Source organism: Drosophila sulfurigaster, chromosome X (assembly GCF_023558435.1).
Source record: "Drosophila sulfurigaster albostrigata strain 15112-1811.04 chromosome X, ASM2355843v2, whole genome shotgun sequence".
Lineage (NCBI taxonomy): Eukaryota > Metazoa > Arthropoda > Insecta > Diptera > Drosophilidae > Drosophila > Drosophila sulfurigaster.
Window position 1 is genome coordinate 7,117,436 of NC_084885.1, and position 20,738 is coordinate 7,138,173.

General features: G+C 39.9%; 3 protein-coding genes across 5 annotated transcripts; 2 read left to right on the top strand and 1 right to left on the bottom strand.

Moving 5' to 3' along the window:
- Nucleotides 1-2,715: 2,715 nt before the first annotated feature.
- Nucleotides 2,716-3,627, top strand: LOC133848612 (3-oxoacyl-[acyl-carrier-protein] reductase FabG). Its single transcript, XM_062284249.1, has one exon. The coding sequence runs from the start codon at nucleotides 2,746-2,748 to the stop codon at nucleotides 3,511-3,513; it is 768 nt and encodes a 255-aa protein (XP_062140233.1). The 5' UTR covers nucleotides 2,716-2,745; the 3' UTR covers nucleotides 3,514-3,627.
- Nucleotides 3,628-10,966: 7,339 nt separating this feature from the next.
- LOC133849153 (leucine-rich repeat-containing protein 58) lies at nucleotides 10,967-16,430 on the top strand. The gene is made up of 3 exons (XM_062285058.1): nucleotides 10,967-12,009; nucleotides 14,569-14,785; nucleotides 14,866-16,430. Exons 1-3 carry the CDS (start codon nucleotides 11,495-11,497, stop codon nucleotides 15,241-15,243), a joined length of 1,110 nt encoding a protein of 369 aa, XP_062141042.1. The 5' UTR covers nucleotides 10,967-11,494; the 3' UTR covers nucleotides 15,244-16,430.
- A 362-nt stretch (nucleotides 16,431-16,792) lies between these two features.
- LOC133849145 (serine/threonine-protein phosphatase 4 regulatory subunit 2) lies at nucleotides 16,793-20,576 on the bottom strand. Of its 3 annotated transcripts, none has more exons than XM_062285048.1 (4): nucleotides 20,405-20,576; nucleotides 18,992-19,280; nucleotides 18,735-18,923; nucleotides 16,793-18,670 (listed from the first exon to the last, which is right to left on the bottom strand). In XM_062285048.1, exons 2-4 carry the CDS (start codon nucleotides 19,206-19,208, stop codon nucleotides 16,929-16,931), a joined length of 2,148 nt encoding a protein of 715 aa, XP_062141032.1. In that variant the 5' UTR covers nucleotides 19,209-19,280; nucleotides 20,405-20,576; the 3' UTR covers nucleotides 16,793-16,928. The 3 variants fall into 3 exon arrangements, with proteins under 3 accessions (XP_062141032.1, XP_062141031.1, XP_062141030.1); XM_062285047.1 differs by having other exon boundaries at nucleotides 18,735-18,926; nucleotides 18,992-19,277; nucleotides 20,405-20,575; XM_062285046.1 differs by having other exon boundaries at nucleotides 18,735-18,926; nucleotides 20,405-20,575.
- Between the last annotated feature and the right edge of the window lie 162 nt (nucleotides 20,577-20,738).

Sequence of the window (20,738 nt, forward strand, 5' to 3'; positions counted from 1 at the left end):
CGGGTATCTCACAATCGAGAGCACTCGACTGTAGCATTCTTACTATTCAAGTAGTGGGTATAAGAATGTTATGTATTTATCAGTTGGTTGTTCAGTTATCAGTTGAAGCGCGTTGTATTATGCATACTCGTATATTAGCCATGCTAAAGAGGGGGGGCACACACATATATTTCAGGCGTAATCTTAACTGAAATCGCATAGTCATGCTCCAGTTAAAGGGTCATTAAGCTGCATGATTTAGTTGAGATCTGCAGCAAATAGTTGTGTGTTTGTGTGTGTGTGTATGCGCCCTTTCGGACTCTTTAGGCTAGAGCAGTTCTGGTGTCGTCATATCGGTAACTATCTCAATAAGAGCTGTGATAATTTGTAACTGTTGTTATCGCAATCAGTACCCATCTCTTTTTCTGTTATTGTTCGAAAGTTTTCCTGTGGCTCTCGGACTCATATATCTTTTGGGGCGGCAATGGAGGAGAACGCCAAACGGCAAACGGCAAACGGCAAAGCCACAGTCAGAGTCACAGTCAAAGAGCGTACACACTGGGTGATATACGAGGCCGAGTCTGCTTTCGGCCCCGTTGGCTAAATGGAAATGTTAATTATCTGACAACGGAACCGCTTAAAGTTAATGTGAGCTGCCGTCAGGCGTTTAAGAGGGGGGCCCGTCGTGTGTACTTGTTTTGTGGGTGCTACGCAGAGTACGCAGAGCAAAGTACGTAGCGTACCCTTCAAAATGAAACTTGCTTGCAACTTGCTTACGCTTACGCTTACGCTTACTCTTACTCTTACGCTCTTTGCCCATTTGGTCGGCCTCTATCGGGTTGAGCATTATGCTCAGATTAAATGGAACGGCAGAATGGCTCTTACTGAAGTCGGTTGTATTCGCGGCGTCAGCTTGCAGCATTATTTCACAAATGTTTGAAATCAGACAAGCCGCAAAAACTTTTAATTAAAAACTTGTCGCTTGACTTTCAAAATGTGTATGCGGGTCGAACGCGGACGGTCGACGTACGACGTACGACGCACGACGCACAAGACGACTGAGAGTCTGTTTGGGGAGAGTTATGCAATCGAAAACAGACCCAAGCACATGCAAATAGTTAACCCTATCCCCCATGAAGAGACCTGCCGTCCAATCGAACATGACATGCTGTAACTGAATCACAATTTGTAAATCTAAAGCCCAACCGCAACAGGTTAACAGACACCGCTCTCTAGAGATGACAGCGTGCTCCACAAATTGAACAACGACTTTATTTCAAATTCAACAGATAGTTGTAAATAGTTGCAAACTCGTTTATTTTCATATTTAGAAAAATAAAGGATTATATTGTATTAACAAAAATCATAAATTTAGTAAACAAAAAAATTATATATAGTTTTTAATACAAATAAGTTAATAAAAATGCACATTAAATTTAGCTGTAAAACTCATTTATTTTAATAATTACAAAAACAAGGAAAAAATCAAAAGGAATAAAAAAAAACATAAGTTTATGAAAAAATGATATAATTTTTAATCAAAATGAGTAAATTAATATTTACATTCATCTCAAAAATAATTTTTGTTTTAAATGAAGAGAAAATTAAAGGGAAAACAATTTTTATATTATAATAATTCAACAACGATTCAGTCTCCTTTATATTAATAATTTGAAAAAAATAAATCCAAATAAGAAAATTAAGAAAGTTTCTAACAAAAAAAAAAAATAAATAAATAAAAACTGACATTAATCTTAAATCTAATTATTATTTATAAAATAAATAAAATAAATAGGAATCAATTCTAACATCATAGGGGTTAATTTTATCAATTTACAGTTCTCATAAATAACAATCAAAATAATCGTGATTCAAAGGCTAAAGTTTAACCTTTAGTTGAATATTCTTTTCACTTCAATTGGATGACAACAAACGTTTTCGACTATTAAAGAAGATATAGTTTGGATGGAATACAAATTTGTTGGAAGTTCAATGATTAAAAAAAATAAATTAAAGAGTAAACATTTCTAAAAAAAAAAATGGAATTTCTAGTAATCATAAATAAGTATCAAAAACAAGTTTGAAGTTACGTTTTGAGTTTATCCCATAGTTTAATTTCATTTTCATTTCATATGGCCGTCAAGATAAAATACCTTGGCTGGAAATTTGTGGGAGATTCAATTATTAAATAAATTGAATAGAGAGAACCCAAATTTATTAAAAAAATATAATTTCTGTACTCATAAAGAAGCATCAATAATAAGTTTGTAATTAATTTTTGAGTTTACCCTTTAGTTTAATATTATTTAGACTACATAAAGATGACAACCAACTCATGCGACGATCTTAACCAGCAGCTGCCGGGTATGAAAATAGTTAATGCTGCTTTCTTGTTAATTGCTTCAGTTGTGCTAGGTCAACCAAAGTCATCGTGTCACGCAGTACAAGACGCACACAACTCTACTTTCACACCTACACTTGCACACACACACACACACACACACACTCGCACACACAGCTCAGAAACACACACATCAAAAACTCACACAGTATGCTGTGACTTGCGTCACAACGTCGAGTCGCCGTCACTTGAGTTACAGGCGCTCTAATCTTATCAACCCAACAAGCAAGAGCAAGACAGCGAGCGAAAGAGACAGAGAGAGAGAGTGAGGGAGCGAGGGCAAGGGAGAGCGAGTGAGATGGACAGCTGGGAGCGAACGAACATAAATTCATGGCGTGCACAGCAGGGCAGCTACAGTCAAGAAGATGAGCCTCAACGACAAGGTGGTGATTGTGACAGGCGCCAGCAGCGGCATTGGAGCTGCCATTGCCGAGGTGTTGGCCCGCGAGGGCGCCCAGTTGGCGCTGGTCGGACGTAATGCCGACAATTTGGTGTCCACCGAGGCATCGCTGCAGCAGAAGTACAAGGGTGTCAAGACACTGAACGTGATTGCCGATGTGACCAAGGACGCCGAGGCTATTGTCCAGCAGACGCTGAAGAAATACGGACGCATCGATGTGCTCGTCAACAATGCCGGCATCTTGGGTAGCGGCCCATTGGAGACGCTTGACATTGAGGAATTCGATGCGGTGCTCAACACAAATCTGCGCGGTGTCCTTCTGCTCACGAAAGCGGTGCTTCCTCATCTGATCAAGACCAAGGGTGCTGTAGTGAATGTCAGCAGTTGTGCGGGCATTCGGCCATTTGCCGGCGCCCTCAGCTATGGCGTCTCGAAGGCGGCGCTCGATCAGTTCACCAAGATTGTTGCCTTGGAATTGGCACCCAAGGGTGTGCGTGTGAATTCGGTGAATCCTGGCTTTGTGGTCACCAACATTCACAGTCGCATTGGCATCAAGGATGAGGCCTACAAATCTCTGTTGGAGCGTGCGATCAACTCGCATCCTTTGGGACGCGTCGGCGATGTCTTTGAGGTGGCCGAGGCTGTTGCCTTCTTGGCCAGCTCCAAGGCTAGCTTCACCACCGGCGCCCTCTTCCCCATCGATGGTGGCAAGCACAATTTGACGCCACGCTAAGAGTCCAAAGTATTCCTATCTTCCTACATATGTATCTTATATATAGAATTTGTTATTTTTTTTTTTTTGGTCTTGTCTTTAAGCTGTGACAATAAATGCAAAAAAAACCTGAAATGTTACTTGAAATGCAAACCGAGTGGGTTTTTTTTCGAATCATTCAGCGACCCCAAAATGACCGCCATGGGGTGCCAGACACTCGAGTAGCTCGACAAGCTTATCAGCTTATCACGTTTAGGCCACAAAATGTTGCTGTCATTTGAGACTCCGACCATATCTGCGATTGCAAAATACTCCTAAAATACTCCCATCACTTATTCAACATTCAACATTCAACGTCAGCTATCTCATTTCACATACGCGTAAAGCACTCATCTCCTACTTCTAATATCAATGTCACACTCCTATCCCCTATCTAAATCACTCAACATTTATAGTGGGTATTTCTTCGGTTCCCCTCCGGCACTTGTAGTGGGGCAGGTCGCTGTTCCCCTCCAACGTAGTGCCAAAATAACGGGATTATCATTTCCTGCCTCTTGGCTTTGGGACAACTTTGGCACACAGTACGTGCCTTTACAACCTGTTACTTCGCTCGCTTTTAAGCTCTGCTAAAGCTTATTGCGCTGACCGAAAGCTTTTATAAAGCTAATATTGTTGCCAGCTTATAATATTATTAACACTCAGACTTATGAGTGTGTCTTAAGTAGTAGAACAATGCGAAGCCACCTGTTACATTACAAGAGTTCACTTACTGTACGAGTTCTTAATCTAATTAAAATATCAGCAGCAATGACCAAAAGTGCTAAGACAGCTAGTGAAATATCAAGCATACATAAATCGGAAGCAAGCAGATATACAGAGCGTCACTTCATTGCACAGCATTCTTTCCTATTTGTAAAATGCAATATCCTCTGAAGCATCTTTTATATCTGTTGCTTTAAAATTTCAAATTGACGCGCTAAAGCTCCAGCAAAAGTATTTTATCGTTTTGTGTCATACTTTAGGGCTGCTCAAATTTCAATCGTCATTACGAGCTCAAACGAAAGAGGCGCCACTCAATAATCAAAAAAGTGTTGTGCTTCAGCTTGCTGCTTATTTATGTTCGTCTGGTATTTCATCAGTTGGCTTAGCAGTTTTCACCCGCTCGCTGGTGCTTTAAAAGCGCGACGAAGGCTGAAAACTACAATTTCAGCATTTAAAATACTAGGCGAACATAAATCAGCAGCAAGCAGAAATGCAGTAAGCATATTTAGTAGCGCCATCTATCGGCCGTAATGCTACACCCTCAAAGTATGCTACAAAAATTTAAGTTTCGTAGTGGATTCCACGCGCCAATTTCAAATTTGAAATTGAAAATAAAGGCAAAATATTGCGGTATCATTTTCAAAATATACCGAATATATTGCAAAAATACTAAAAATATACCAAATGGTATATTTGGTATATCGATATAGTACACCATTCAAAATATACCATAGACGGCACAGTATACCAGATTGTCGGCCAAAGCAACTCAGACCCTAGTAAGTAGGCGCTTTTGCCCATACAAAAGTATTTCTTTAATAACTTCCACAATTCCACAATTTTCAGGAATCATAACTACTATAGTAATTATTGTATACACCAAAATTCGCAACTCTAGCTTTAAAATTAGGCTTGTTATTCGATTTTTTTGATTTGCGGGGGCGGAAGTGGGCGTGGCAAAAATTTGAAACAAACTTGATCTGCGTGCAAACATAACAAATGCTGTCAAAAAAAATTATAGCTCTATCTCTTATAGTCTCTGAGATCCAGTGTTTCATACGGACAGACGGACAGACGGTCAGACACACAGACGGACAGACGGACATGGCTATATCGTCTCGGCTGTTGACGCTGATCAAGAATATATATACTTTATAGGGTCGGAGATGACTCCTTCTGCCTGTTACATACATTTCCTGCCGGCACAAAGTTATAATACCCTTCTACCCTATGGGTAGCGGGTATAATAAAAAAGCGAAATTATATAAAACTTATAGTAACACATTATCCTAACCTCCCCACTCCTCTATCTGTGGCCCAAGGATAGGCAATGTTATTAATCGACAGCCTACCGACTATATTGATATGAATCTCAAGCTTGAATATTGTGGCCACGGTTGCTACTTTTGGTACATTTTCAATACGCCTGGTCTAAAATTTAAATTTTTCTTAAAATTTTATGTTCACACATATTATTTTAACAAATGGCTCTGTTGCACAAGACACAAATTTTGAATCACAATTTGTGAAATACAAAAAATCTTTCGTGAAAAAATTTGTGGTACATTTTTGCTAAAATTGGTAAATTTTTGTAAAATTTTGGTACAAAAAATTATTTTTTTGGAATGGCAACCGTGATTCTGGCACAAAGACTGCTAAGAAGTATTTTATATTTTTATAAATGAATTAAAATAAAACAAAACTCAAACGATTTATGTAGCATACTTTTAGGAAGCGAATAATACAATAAAGCAACATACTGTTGGTATTCAAATTACAAATGTCAAATGTGTGTCAAATGTTGATTAGGGTGTTGTGCAAATTGTGTCCGAAACGATTTGCGCTCATCATTGTGACAAGTCGTAACTACCAAAATGGGATTTGGATTGTGTCTTCCCAAATTCGTTAAGGAACAAAGGGGAAGCTACTACATAAGTTATAACTTTTAGCTCATAACTTGTGTCGCGACATGCTGCAACAGCAGTCAATGAGCAACGACGCGACAGATAATTGATAATTGATTTGCCAAATAGATTAGATGGAGGAGCCAGGGTCACAAAATCAGTCAGTATAGTAATCAGTTTATTTACTACTGTATACGATCGGGTCTGGACCCTTTGTGATGTCGTTTTGAGTCGTGTTGTTGTTATTGTTTGTGTGTGTGTGTTTTTTTTTTAACTGCATTGGCAGCAATTTCACAAGACATTGATTAAATTGTACTGTCGCCTATTTATTGTTTTAATCTTTGGCACAGCACTCGTATTATTATTGTTATTATTTTCGCTGTAGTTGTTGTTGTTGTTGATATTTTTGCTACTTTACGTATGCACATCAATATATTTATATATGGAATATTTTGTTTTTTTGTTGCTATTGTTTTTGTATTTTATAGCACATTAAGTTAGGTGTGATAAGGACCACACACAGTCACCGCTCAAGTAAGCAAGCACAAGTAAGCGAGCAAGCAAACACACAACCAAAACACACACCAACACAGACACACACACACATACATAGCAAATAATTAGCAACGTGCGCAAAAAACAATCGCGCGTTTCGCTAGCGTTTTAAATCGCACGCAGCAATTAAGCGCCTCTATGTGGCCAGTGGGCAGAGACAAACGGCCGCCACTGTTGCCTACTGCTGCTGCTGCCTGGTGTTGCTGATGTTATTGGTACTTGGAATGCCAGCTGCTCATAAATTGCACCAATTTGATGTGATAATAGTAAGTACAAAATGTCTAAATACATATATTTCATATTTGTCGTATTATTTTCGATGCGTGTGTTTGTGTGTGAAAATTGCGAACTGATCGCGTTGATCGCTTCGCTCGTATTTTGCTATTTGTGTATTTTTGGCTTGTCGCCGCTTATCAGCGCAACGTCGCCGACAGAGACAACAGTACACAAACAACAATAAAAACAATCACAAGACTGCCAACAACTCTCAGCTCTGATCGATAAATAGTTACTCTTCACTTTACATCGATTTCCCATTTATCGATATACGATTTGTCCTGCAATTTCATTAAGCTTTTGCGTTTGATTCCCGAAAGTATTTTACGACTCTTTCAAAAAAAAAAAACAACAGAGTTTATCTATGTTTTCATTTAAATGGTAGACTTTTAGTTATCATTTTTATTGCCCACAAGCCGAAAGACTGAGGACCTAAAAGCTGATAAAACTATCAAAATAATTTGATAAGGGCTCTGAGTATGAGACAGAGATAGAGACGTAGTGAAGGCAAGGGAAGTAAAATCTGAAAAGTTAAGTGCAGCAGAACTAAAGAAAACATACAGAAATTGTTTCAGCAATATATAGCAACCTAGAATCACCGAAATGAAAATTGTTTTATTAAGAAAACTTTTAAATAAATTGTAGCTTTGAGAAAACATAACAATTTGTTTCTTTAATTACACAATTATGTAAAAATAGATTTACACAATTCCACTAAGAAAATGTATTTAATAATTGTCCAATTTGAAATACTTTACTTTAAACTTATCCTTATTGTCTTCACACTAAAAAAACCTCTATATAAACATAGTTCTTTGTAATATTGAAATATGTATAATACTACTAAACGAAACAAGTAAGAAAGCTACAGTCGAGTGTACTCGACTGTGAGATACCCGCTACCCATTTTGAATAAAAGCAATATATTTTGCGGTATATTTCTCAAAATATACCAAATATACTAAAAAAAATACTAAAAAAATATACCAAATGGTATATATGATATATCGAAATAGTACCGCATTCAAAATATACCAAAGACGGCACAATATACCAGATTGTCAGACAAAGTAACTAAGACCCCAAGTAAGGCGTTTTTGCCCATACAAAAGTATTTCTTTAATAACTTCGAAAAATTTTATCTGATCGCAACCAAATTTTCAGGAATCATAACTACTATAGTAATTAATTTTTATACCAAAATTCGTAACTCTAGCTTTAAAATTACGTTTGTTATTCGATTTTTTTGATTTGCGGGGGCGGAAGGGGGCGTGGCAAATATTTGAAATAAACTTGATCTGCGTGCAAACATAACAAATGTTGTCGAAAAAAAATAATAGCTCTATCTTTTATAGTCTCTGAGATCTAGGTGTTCATACGGACGGACGGACAGTCACACAGACGGACAGACGGACATGGCTATATCGTCTCGGCTGTTGACGCTGATTAAGAATATACTTTATACTTTACTTTATAGGGTCGGAGATGCCTCCTTCTACCTGTTACATACATTTCCTGCCGGCACAAAGTTATAATACCCTTCCACCCTATGGGTAGCGGGTATAAAAAGAACGAATTTAGCAATTGACGAATTTGAAATAAAATAGTTTTGGTATTTTCTGAATATTTTTTTAGTTTTTTCAAAAGCACTAATTGAAATTTGTAATATAATAGTTGTAGTATATTCGTAATACTTTAAATGGATAATTTTTAATACATACCGAATATATACTGAATATATAATAAACTTCCATTAAATTAAAAATACTATATGTATATTGAAAACTCAAATACAAAACGTTAAAAAGAAAACCTAAAATTATGTATATATCTATATATATAACTGAAAATACTACAATTTTATTAAATAAATACTATATATTAACAATTCAAATACAAAACGTTTAGCACTGACATAAAATGGGATAAGTTATACTATTAAAATTATGAGTCCACATAATAAGAAAAGAAATTATTTAATTCTACATTAGAGAGTATTTTGTGACTATAAATGGTATCTTTTCTGAATTCGGGACATTAAAATTGTGTCTGCACAAATGCAAATGTCGCAAGCCATATTTTTAGTCGCGCATAACCACTTTGCATTTTAATGAGTGCGGGGTACTCGAAAGGTCCAATGACGCGATAATAAACAATATTTTGCACCCCAGATGTGTGGAGGAGCAGCAGCTGTCCATCGAGCAAGTGAACCAGCGAGCGAGCGGACGAGGGCGGCGACTCAGAAGCAGAGGCAGAAGACGAAGAGCGACAGGTCGGGGCCAACTAGAGCAGCGGAGGGGGTTCGTTCGTCTCCTTTGATTAGACGCACTTAAGTACACAAAGTGAGGGCAACAAAAACAACAACAACAACAACAACAACAAGAGCATCGGACTCTAATAATAATAATATAATAAATTCATATAAATGCGTATGTGTTTGCTCTGAGCAATTAATAATTACTTGAGTCAAGTGGGTCGTTTGATAACTTTTCGACAGTTTCTGGGCGGGCAAATAATTGATAAGTTTGTTTTGTGGGATCATAAATGATCAAGTACGGGAGTCCAAGAGCCCAAGAGCTCAAGAGCCAAAGACCTCAATACGAAGCGAGCAAAGGAAGGAAAGTTGGCACAGAAGTTCTCGTGAAATATATGAAAGCAATTCAAATCAATTGATGATCGCGAGTCGAACGATTGAACGATGGAATGCATCAAATTGCGTTCGCTATCTCAAGTAATTAAAAAATCTTTAAATAATAAAAATATAAATTGAATTGAATTTGATTTGATTGGCGTAACATTTATTATTATTGTACAATATAATACTAATCTTATATTTATTTGCTAAATCAAACAAATTACTTTTGAATTATGAATTAAGCATCATAAATGCAAACATTGATTTCAATTCCATGATTTACTATATTATGTGACATCATTTTATTTTTTCACACACTTGAAAGAGAGCGAGACCGTGAATCATTATCCTGCTTTCGTCAGTCAAGCACTTGAGAGCTCACACAAAAAAAAAGAAGTAAATGGTAAACTGCTAAATTCAAAGTCGCCACAAATAATTGATTTTATCGGTAAAATGAAATTGTATCTCTGTGGAAAAATATAATTGACAAAAAAATAATAATAAATAAATAGATAAAAGGGAAACCCTAAAAAAAGTATTCGTATTTCATAAAAAGTTTTGTTTTGTTTAGTCTTGGCATAAATTAAATTATTGATATTAAATTATTTATCTCATTAAGCTTTATAAACATAAATATTTTGCAAATAGAAATTCATCAGCTTTGGCTTAGAGTTAAACAACCATTATTTTATTTATTTGCATGAGATGAAATTAAATAAAATAAATAAAAATGTCATTATTGTTGAAAATAAGTTATCAAATTTATCAGATTTATTTTACTTGGTTTAACTATTGTCTTCAAACTGAATTAATTTGTAAATAACTTTGCTAATGCTTATCATATTACTATTATATTACTATAAACAAGTAATACGTAAAACACACATTTAATTTTCTTTAATTTACATACAATAACATTCATCAAACAATTTGATAGATTAGTTGGCTTTAAATGTATTTTTACTTAACTTGCCGTTTTACTTAACTTTTTCGTTTTGCAACAGATGACAACAGATGATTTTGTTGCAGACTGCAAACTGTTCGATCGACCCTCGTCCGGCAACGTCCACCTTTGGTCGCGCGTGCTTAAACGAATTGAAACGACACGAATCGAAACGAAACGAAACGAAGCCGAATGAAACGAAAGCAAAGCGTTGTCCGTGCTTCAGCCCGTGCTTAGGCCGAGTATAATATATTACGCATACGCCCGTTGGGCCTCGTGCGCAACGCAGAAAACGAAGAACGAATAACCACAATCGACAATCAACATTAGCGTCGTTGTCGTCGGCATCGCTTGAATGTGAAACAGCTGAGCAGCGGCAGTCTGCAATTCAACGCGCCAGTTCAGTCATCGGTTGGTGCTGCGGTGGTGCTGTGGTGCTGTCTGTAGCCAAAAAAGAAGAAAAAAAGAAATACAAAAACACGCCGCGTACGAGTTGAAATACTACAAACTTGCTTGCTTTATTATTTTGTTGCTATTTTTTTTTTCTGTTGTTGTTCGTTTTCGTTGATATATTTTTTTTTTGGATTCATATTTGATACTCGTTGTCGACGCAGTCGCGTGTTATTTTCTGTGTGTGTTGTTCTCGTTGTTGCTGTTTGTTTGATTCGGTTTTGATTTTGATTTTGATTTTGCGCCGTAGATCGGCTTGGTAAACAAAGCAAACAAGCGAGCAATGCGACGGTGACAGCCATAAACAGCTTCTAGACAAAACGCTTGAATAACAACCACAATTACAACTACAAAACTAAATTCATATACAAACAAGCGCAATTACACATATCAATTGTGTGTGTATATTGTGAGCAATAAGAAATTATATATACCGAGAGCAAAAGGTTTGGAGCAGTTTGTGTTGTCGCAGTGGAGATGGAGCTCTATACGTCGGACAGCTCGGACACGGATTCGCGAGAGCAGAAAACAATCGATTTCGGACGCATGAACTTGGATCTGGCGACACTCGAGGATCATTTGAGTTCGCCGCACAAGGCGCTGGCCAAATCGAGCGGCGACATCGAGACGCTGCTATTGAATCACAATCGTTTGGTCGGTTTGCCGCGCATGCTGCAACAGTTTGTCAACATCAAGATACTCGATCTGAGCTCAAATGCCATTACCCAGCTGCCCGATGCCATTTGCCAGCTGCCTCTGGTCACGCTGATTGTGAAGAACAATCTGTTGACGAATGCCTCGTTGCCCAAATCGCTGTTGAGCAAATTGAGCGGCAGCAGCCATGGCACCTCGACGCTGAAGGAGCTCAATTTGAGTGGCAATCAATTGACGCATTTTCCAGAACAGGTCACCGAACTGCGACAGCTCAAGTATTTGTATTTGGGCGGCAACAAGATCTCCAGCATCTCCAAGGACATTTGGAAGATGCAAAGGTAATGAGCCAATAAGGATTATGTTATTTTTATTTCATTGGCATTCTTTTAATCGCTGTCCCTGTCTCTGTCTCTGTTTGGCGCGAGAAAGCGTCTATTTGCTGATCTTATAGTGATTGACAGTTCTTTCTCTTTCTCTCTCTCATCTCTCGCAGTCTTTATCGCCATCTGTTTTGTCTGTCTGAAGCTTATCTGTGGCCTCTCTCTGTGCTTCTCTTTCGCTCTCTTATGATCAGTCTAGCCATCCCACTTTCTCTTCAATGCGCGTCTCCATCTCTTTCTGTCTGCTTATGGCATACATAAAACAGCGTTAATTAAAGTGATGAAATTAAATGTGTTATATAGCCAGTGATGATCTCTCTTAGCAACACCAAACAATGTCTAACAATGACTTCGATCTTTAACGATCATTGCTCTGCTATTCCATTCCATTTTCACTTCTTTTCAAATTTAGCAAAGCATCTTAGCATCTGTCTCACGTTCCATAATCGCTGATTAATTTGAATTTCTTTTACCCTGAAGAACGCTCTGAAGATCACTCTATTGATCATCTTTTAATGATCAATAGCTTCCTATTTTCGATTGAACTTTTCATTCACAAACTTCTGTCATAGAATCTTATGTGATCCACCCATTTGCTTTATCATTCTATCTCTGTTGGTCTGTCTTCCCAGTAATTTCTACTATATGTCTTGACTGATCTGCAACGATCTGCTTAAACGGAAATTGAGCTTAAAAATCAGTGTGTGACTTCCGCTTGCCCCACTTCAAAGTGCATCGGTAGGCGCAAAGTATCGTTAGGCGCCAATACTTTCTTCTCCACCTCCCAATTCCATGCCTCACAATCCACTGTGTTGTTGTCAAGCGTATCAGACGACAGAGAGCGAAGGGTAGCCAAGATCCAAGAGAGAGACAGCGCAAGCGAGCGAGAGAGAGAGAGGGCAGAGGCACAGCTACATTTTATACACTCAGTCCCCCCGATGGAACTGATAACGCGCCACTTTCGAGTGCCTCGGGGCGGGCATTGTAAAAAATATAAAAAAAAAAAATACGTATCGAAAACATGTACTTGACCGAAGCGATTTCGGTCCGATCATAAAGGTATCGCCGTATTGGCATATTTGTATTGGAGACGCATGTCTGCCATTTACGGCGATGTGTTAGTGAGCGTGGGGCATATTTATAATAACACAATTAGCGCAAAATAACACAATAATAAATAAACAAAAGAGCCTATATAGAATTACTTATCAAAAGTACCCGAACTTCGCGACCAAAGTCAAGAGATTACAGTCTGGTAAAAACCTAGTCCCCAACCGCCCGACGCCCTAAAAGCTCCCTCCCAATAACAAAATAACAAATATATATATACTTATATAGACTAGCAAACAGATAGGAAAAAAAAAAACAGAAAACAAAAAGGTCTTTATCACAGGGGTTATCGAAGGAAGCTAAGGCACTCGACTATCTCTTCATTTCCCACCGCATTCACCAACACCCCCATTCTCATTTATCACACTCGGTTTGTTGCCAACCATGCCACAAAGGGGTCCCATTAAACCGCACCTCACCCCCACATCACCTCATCTAATTGCAACTTGACTAGCGATTAAAACAACTAACTAACACGACCCTACAACAACCCAATCGAACCGACAAAAAAAAAAAACAACAAAACATTTTACCGATTAGATTCCAACAAAGAAACGTCTTCTCGACAACTCTATCATAACAGCGCGTGACTCACATAAATGGAACTGGGCCAGCAATTAAACTAACTGACTACCTTATACAATGTATACAAAATCCGCAGCAACCAAAAATAAAAGCAAAGTCTTTAAAGAGCCTTCCAACCCCTGGCACCAACACAACCCTAATCCTTCCAACACCACTTTTCCACTGTATTCTTCATTATTTGTCCATTCTTTTGTTTATTTCATGATGAGATTAAATTTGTGGAATTTTAAATTGTACATCAATATCAAGCTTAACTCTTTAGAGCGCCTTCCATGCTCTACCAGCAAAACAACTTCTTACTTATTTAAGTTAATATAAGCTTTAAAGGAAGATCTATTTTAAACAGCTTCTAAATAAACAGAAACACTCTTTGGAGGACCTCTTGAGCCATACCACTAAGCTGCCCACAACCACCTAATAGCCTTATTATAAATAATCATAAAAAATTAAACTCTTTAGAGGACCGCTTAAGCCCTACCAAAAACAGATTTGTAAAGGTACCCAGGAATATATTAAATAAGATAATTTTAAATAGTGCATGGAAACTTTAGAGGTCCTATCGAATCGTTCATCTTAAGATTTATCATAAACAACATTTTGAAATTTCATATTAAGGACAACCCTAAACGTATATCAATTAAACTCGCTGAACAACATTTGGAAGCAACTCTACCAAAGACAACATAATACCCAAATAAACCCTCGCAATCAATCCTAATCAGCTCCACCGATTGCAGACCTATCAAATCGATTTCTTTAACGTCACTTATTCATTATTTATTACTCACTTTCCGATACTTCCATCTCTTTCCATCGTTTCAGTCTGCACGTACTTTCGTTGGGCGGCAACCTGATCAATGAGGTGCCCGAGACGGTTGGATCGTTGAGTCAGCTGCAAGCGCTGGTGCTCTGCGATAATCTGATCGAGCATCTGCCGACGAGCATTGCACGCCTGAAGAATTTGAAGTCGCTGCTGCTGCATAAGAATAGACTGAAGCACTTGCCCAAGGACATTGTGGCCTTGAAGAACCTAACCGAGGTTTGTAGTTGCTCAACTGCTACTGAATTCTTCCCTTACCCATTGCTGCATTTTTCATTCACCCCTGAAACAAAAAACAGCTGAGCTTGCGTGACAATCCATTGGTGGTGCGTTTCGTGCAGGACATGGCCCTGAAGCCACCGACGCTATTGGAGCTAGCCGGACGCATTGTTCGCGCCAGTGGCCAACAACCGGGACCCGCCGATGTGCCGCGCACATTGGTTGAGTACCTGAATAGTGCCAACTGTTGTGTCAATCCCAATTGCAAGGGCGTCTTCTTTGACAATCGTGTGGAGCACATCAAGTTCGTCGACTTCTGTGGCAAGTATCGGGTGCCGTTGTTGCAGTACCTCTGCTCCTCCAAATGCATTGAACCCGAGCGTCCGGCACGCGCCACGACGAGCAGCAATGCGAATGCCAGCAGCGGCTTCATGATGCGCAAGGTACTGCTCGGCTAAAGTTGCCCAGACCAGGGCACATCTGGGTTTCCCCGGGACCGAAACAACCGTTCGACGCTGCGTCGCTGCCCCATCGGGACATCCTTCCCTCCCTCTTCCTTGGCCCGATTCGGTGCGGATCCCCCATTGGCGGCTGCATATGGTCCCAACACCACCACCACAACAACAACAACAACAACTTCCCAAAAACAACTGCTGTGGCAGCTATACCCACATTGGCTTTATTATCACAATTTTACCAAAAAGAAAACTTTCAACTTGCCAATTTGCCAAATGCATATTTTGTCCATTGTTTTTATTTTTGTTATGTTTTTGTATATAAACCCAATATGAAAAATATATATGTAACGCAAAATATATATGTATATATATATTATATAGATCGAATCTATATATGTGTATATATACGTGTGTGTGTGTGTGTGTGTGCTCATAGATGAACTGCAAACAGATAGCTTAATTTGATTGGACTAGCCATTGAAAAATAGTCGATAATAGTGGAATTTCCCCCCAGTGCGTGGTGGTTGACAACAATCACTATTAAAAATACTAATGAATGGAATGAACCGGGAGAAACCTCGAACTTTGTCAAAGATAAGTTAAGAACCGATAGAGAAATTTGCATAAAAAATTAGCGGACAGACGCAACAGAAATACATTTCCTTTTAAGGAGTAATCGAATAATTGTTCGAGCTTGTTCAACAAGGTAAGCGAGTTGCTCCATCTAAACTTAAAATGCGACTATTACTTAATAAACACAAATAATTATCGTTATCAGCAAATGGACTCTCGCACAACTCACGCGACATAAACCTTATAAACTTAAATACACGCAGATACTGAGCCCCGAATAAGACTAAATCAAGTAATTTATTCATATAGATAGTTTATTTTTCCATTCTGAGAAACATTCATAGCTATTCGTAATTTGCCCAATATTGTTTGCAAAGAATGATATATAATTTAAGAGCTACAAACATGGATACAAATATAAATTATCAAAAGACGGTAAATTTGAAATTAGAAAAAATATACTTCAAATTTGATTGAAATGAAATGATTGATATTCGTTGCCTCTTCGTAATCGAGAATTAATCAAAATTTGAATGCCAACGGAACCGATAAAAGCTCCTTATAACTTACAGTTAAATAAATGTAATGTGGATTGTAGATTGTGTGGATTGTATGTTGACCTACAAAACTTACAGACTATACTGGAGCAGGATTCTGATACACAAAGAGACAGCGGGGGTGCCTTTATTGCGTCTACAATTTCGGGCGTTTTGGAATACATAAGACATACGTCATATCATGTCATTATATATCATATTATATCATATCAGCTATGGCCTAGATGTAATATCCTAGTTAATGGAGAGTTTATATGTTATATTAATTTCAAGATCCTTGGGATGTTGGTAATGTTGATTGGGTAATGAGCGATGGTAATGTCGTGATTTAATGCTTGGTGATGTCTTGATGATGTCGCCTTCTGGTTTGCTACCTTTATGTTCTTGATGATGATGATAAGTTTGGGGTTGTGGGAGCAGTGGGGAGAAACTTTTTATCTTATACTCGTAATGCTATTTATGCGGAGTAGTTAGTTTTTTTGGTTTTAAAGTAGTCAATAATAGTCGCATGGAATTGGGCGTTCACTTGTCCAACGTGTTGACTGTGAATGTGATCTATTGATCCATCACCTCCTGGCTGGTATCGTCAACCTCCATGGCGGCTGGCTCATCTTTGGCAACCTCATCGGTGGCCATATCGCCGGCACCGGTTGCTGTTCCGCTTTCGGCCATGACGACTTCATCGACGGCTGCCTGTGCATTCTCCTCCTCGGCTGGTGTGTCCTCCATGGGCTGATCGTTGAGTGCCAATGTGGGTGTGGCTGTCGCACTTGCCGCATCCCCAGCGGCGACAGCTGCTGGAACTGTTGGCGGCGTGGCTGCAACTTCGGCAGCGGCAGCAGCGACTGCAGTTGCAGCTGCTGGCGACTGCGGCGTAACGAGCTCATCGGTTTCAATGGGCACAGCTGGAGCAGCTTCAGCGGCGACCGTCAACTCGGCAGGAGCCGCAGCGACAGCCGCAGCTGCAGCTGGAATGGGAGTTTCAGTTGCGGCTGGTGGTGCCACAGCTTCGGCTTCGACTACTGCTGGGGCTGTTGCTGTTGCAGTGACTTCGGCAGCAGCAGCAGCATCGACAGTCTTGGTCTGATCATCGTTCTTCTCAGCTTCAGCTGGCGGCGTTACAGCAGGCGGATCTTCCTTGGCCTCCGGCTCAGCATCGGCCTTTTTCTCAGTCTTTTCCGTATTGGTCTCCTTAATATCAGCTTTCGAATTGGTCTCCAGCTCGGTCTCGGTCTCAGTCTTGGCAACTTCAGTGGCAGCAACCACCTTTTTCTCAACATCTACAGCAGCAGCTGCTGCAACTGTGGCTGCAGCATCCTTCTCAGCTGTTGCTTTGGGCTCAGCAGCTGCTTCGTCCTTCTTGTCGACAACAGCTTGCTCTGGCGACGCCGGAGCTGCTTTCTCTGTTTTATCAGCAGCCGTCTCCTGCTCGCCTGTGGTCTTGTCTTTCTTTTCTTCCTCAGCGGCAGCTGGAACAGCTTCATCGTCGGGTTTCTTGGTCACATCCTGCTCTGCGGGTTTCTCCAACTTCTCGGCGCTTTCCACATCCTGTTTCTCAACGACAGTCTTCGACTGCTGTGATTCGACTGAAGCATCAGCTGATGCAACATCGCTCGTCTCCTTCTCTTTTGCAGCAGTCGTTTCCTTGACCTCAACTGTAGCTGGAGCCACAACAGTCTCGGTTTCGGCAGCTGCTGGTTTATCATTAGCTGGCTCTGGCGACTCCTTTGCCTTGGGCTGATTGTCGCCGCCGTTGCAAGTCTTCTTCGCCTTGGGTTCGTCCTCCTCTTCGTCGGGTTCTTCGATTTCGGCAGCCTCAGCCACAGCATCGGTGGCATCAGTATCGTCGACGATCTTTTGGCATTCAGTTGCTTCCTCGGCAGCATCAACAGCTGCTGCCTCTTCAGCTACACCATCAACCGCATCGGCATCTGCCTCAACGGCTTGTTCCGTTTCCGGTTTATTCTCGTTGGTCTCCTCTTCGGCATCCGGCTCCGCCTCCTCAGCCGGCTGTTCGTCGTCATCGTAGTCAAGTTTGGCCTTCTTAGCCTTGGGCTGCAGGACAGCATCATCGGAACGTGGACAGGAGGCCTTTAAGGCGCCGCTATTGTTGCCAGTCTGTTGTTCCTGGTCGCCGCTGCAACCGTTGCGTTCATCCACATTATTGAAAATGTTCTCGTTCTCCATTTCAATGTCAATGTTGACCTCCAGCGAGAGATCGCCATTGCCCACAGAATCCAGAGAGTCACCATTCTCGCTCTCCGTGCGCTTGCGTCCCGGATCAATGGTACTAACCACTAAGTATATAATATACAAGTAAGTAGAAGTATAGGAAGACTATTGATTGATCATTTCCCTTACCCAGTATGTTCTTCTCCAGCGCACGCATAAACTTGTCAATGCGAGAATATTGCTTGCGAGGATCAATCAGAAGCTCGCAGAGACGCTGCACGGTAAATGGAGCAGCATTGAAAAGATCGAGACGCTCCAGCAGTGATGACTTCATCGTCTCATAGTTGAATGGATCCACATTGGGATAATTTGGTATTTCTACTGTAAATTTATATATAGAATTGTAGATTAGCATAAGACCCAGAGATACCGTTAAGTTCACCTACCCTCTAAACGTTGCGAGTCCTCATTGAAATGTTTGATCACATTAAGCAACTTCTCGCGAAATAGATATTTAAGGCTGGACCACTTGAATATGGTATCTCCGGTTTTGGCCACATACTGAAAGTAATCCTCTAGCTCCTTGGGTATCTCCTTCTGCTTGAGTCGCGTAAAGCGCTCAAGAATTTGTAGAATCTCATCGCTGTTCTCCATGGTCACCATTTAAGAGGATCTGGTTTTTTTTTTGTTTTTGTTTTTTTTGTTTTTGTGTAGTCAACAACTGCAACGATTCTGCTGAAGATCACAAGACCCACAACAACAACAACAACAATAACCACAACAAAACAAAAACATATGAAAACGATAGTTTATCAAGCAAAAGCGTGCATATTTATCGATAGACCAATGAAAGCTTCCCAATCAGCTAAAATACAATCAACAGAGCCTCCGAAGAAAAAAACAAATATTTAAAATATCTTTCTTGCGCCGCTGCTGCGTGTAGAGACACAAAAAACCGAAAGGAAAAACTGCACTACAATTGCCGCTGCTCTGTTGCGACGTCTAGAAAACCGCAATGTATGCGTGAGCTTGCTGCTTTACATGTGCAAATGCATGTGAGAGTGCGACAGGTATGCGCCGAATCAGCGACACTTCGACTTCCACTTCGGCATCGGCATTGGCTTCGGGTCGGGTCAAGTCGTCACATCAACGGGTCGTGTCGGCTTTTCTGCACAATTTAAGCTTCGTATGCAATACATGTTTACGAAGCTGCATTAAACTAGGCAAATGCGCCGGCTGTGGCACTGACACGAGAGAGAAAAGGAAGCGCATACCGATAGAGTAGCACACACGACTATGTGTGTGGGAGAGAGAGGACGTAGGGTAGACGACTAACTTGGTTGGCAACCAACTGTGATGCGACTGCAAAATTGAGAGCACAATTTAAATCAGCAGCGACGGCAAGTTCATCTCCTGAGTCTGAGGTGGAGGAGGAGGATGCCATTTCCAAAGAGATATTCGCACATCAAAACTAGTTATTTCTACAGTTTACACACTCACATACACTCATTTAGGTAAAAACTCGCGCACACACACTAGAGTAGCAGACGTGATGCGTGTCTCTGCGTGTGTAATAGGTTTTTTTGCAAGTCGCAGACAGCGGCCGCAGAGCCGCTGTTGCAGCTGCAAAAAAGGCTCAGAGACATTTGTATGTGTGCTCACTAATACAAGCACACACATTTACATGACGGCGTATGCATGTACGTGAAAATCGCTACAATTTTTTTTTCGTTTTGCAGGCGCCCTAAAATTTCGGTATTCATGGCGGCATTCCGGTTGTGTATTATGCCGACTAGTTGAAGCTTTTTTTGTTGGGCATAGACAGACCGAGTAATGAAGAAAAACTAGTAAAAACTTACCTGCACACACACACACACTGACTTCTGAGACACTTGCCACACTACTATGAATATATGTATATATCACAATTATGCTTGCGCCACTTAAATGTGCAAAATTAAAATTATTTATTTATATTAGTTGCACCGCCTGCACCGTAAGCTGCAGCTGCTGCACACACACACACTATCGATAAGTGCCGACAAGCGCTTCGTTTCATTTGCTGACACACATTATCGATTGTCGATTGCAAATGTTAAACATTGCGAATAACTTGGCCGCTGTTAACAACAGCTGTGAAGTGCTGTATATCGATAAGAAAATAAATCACTTATATGTTAAATAGATAAGCAA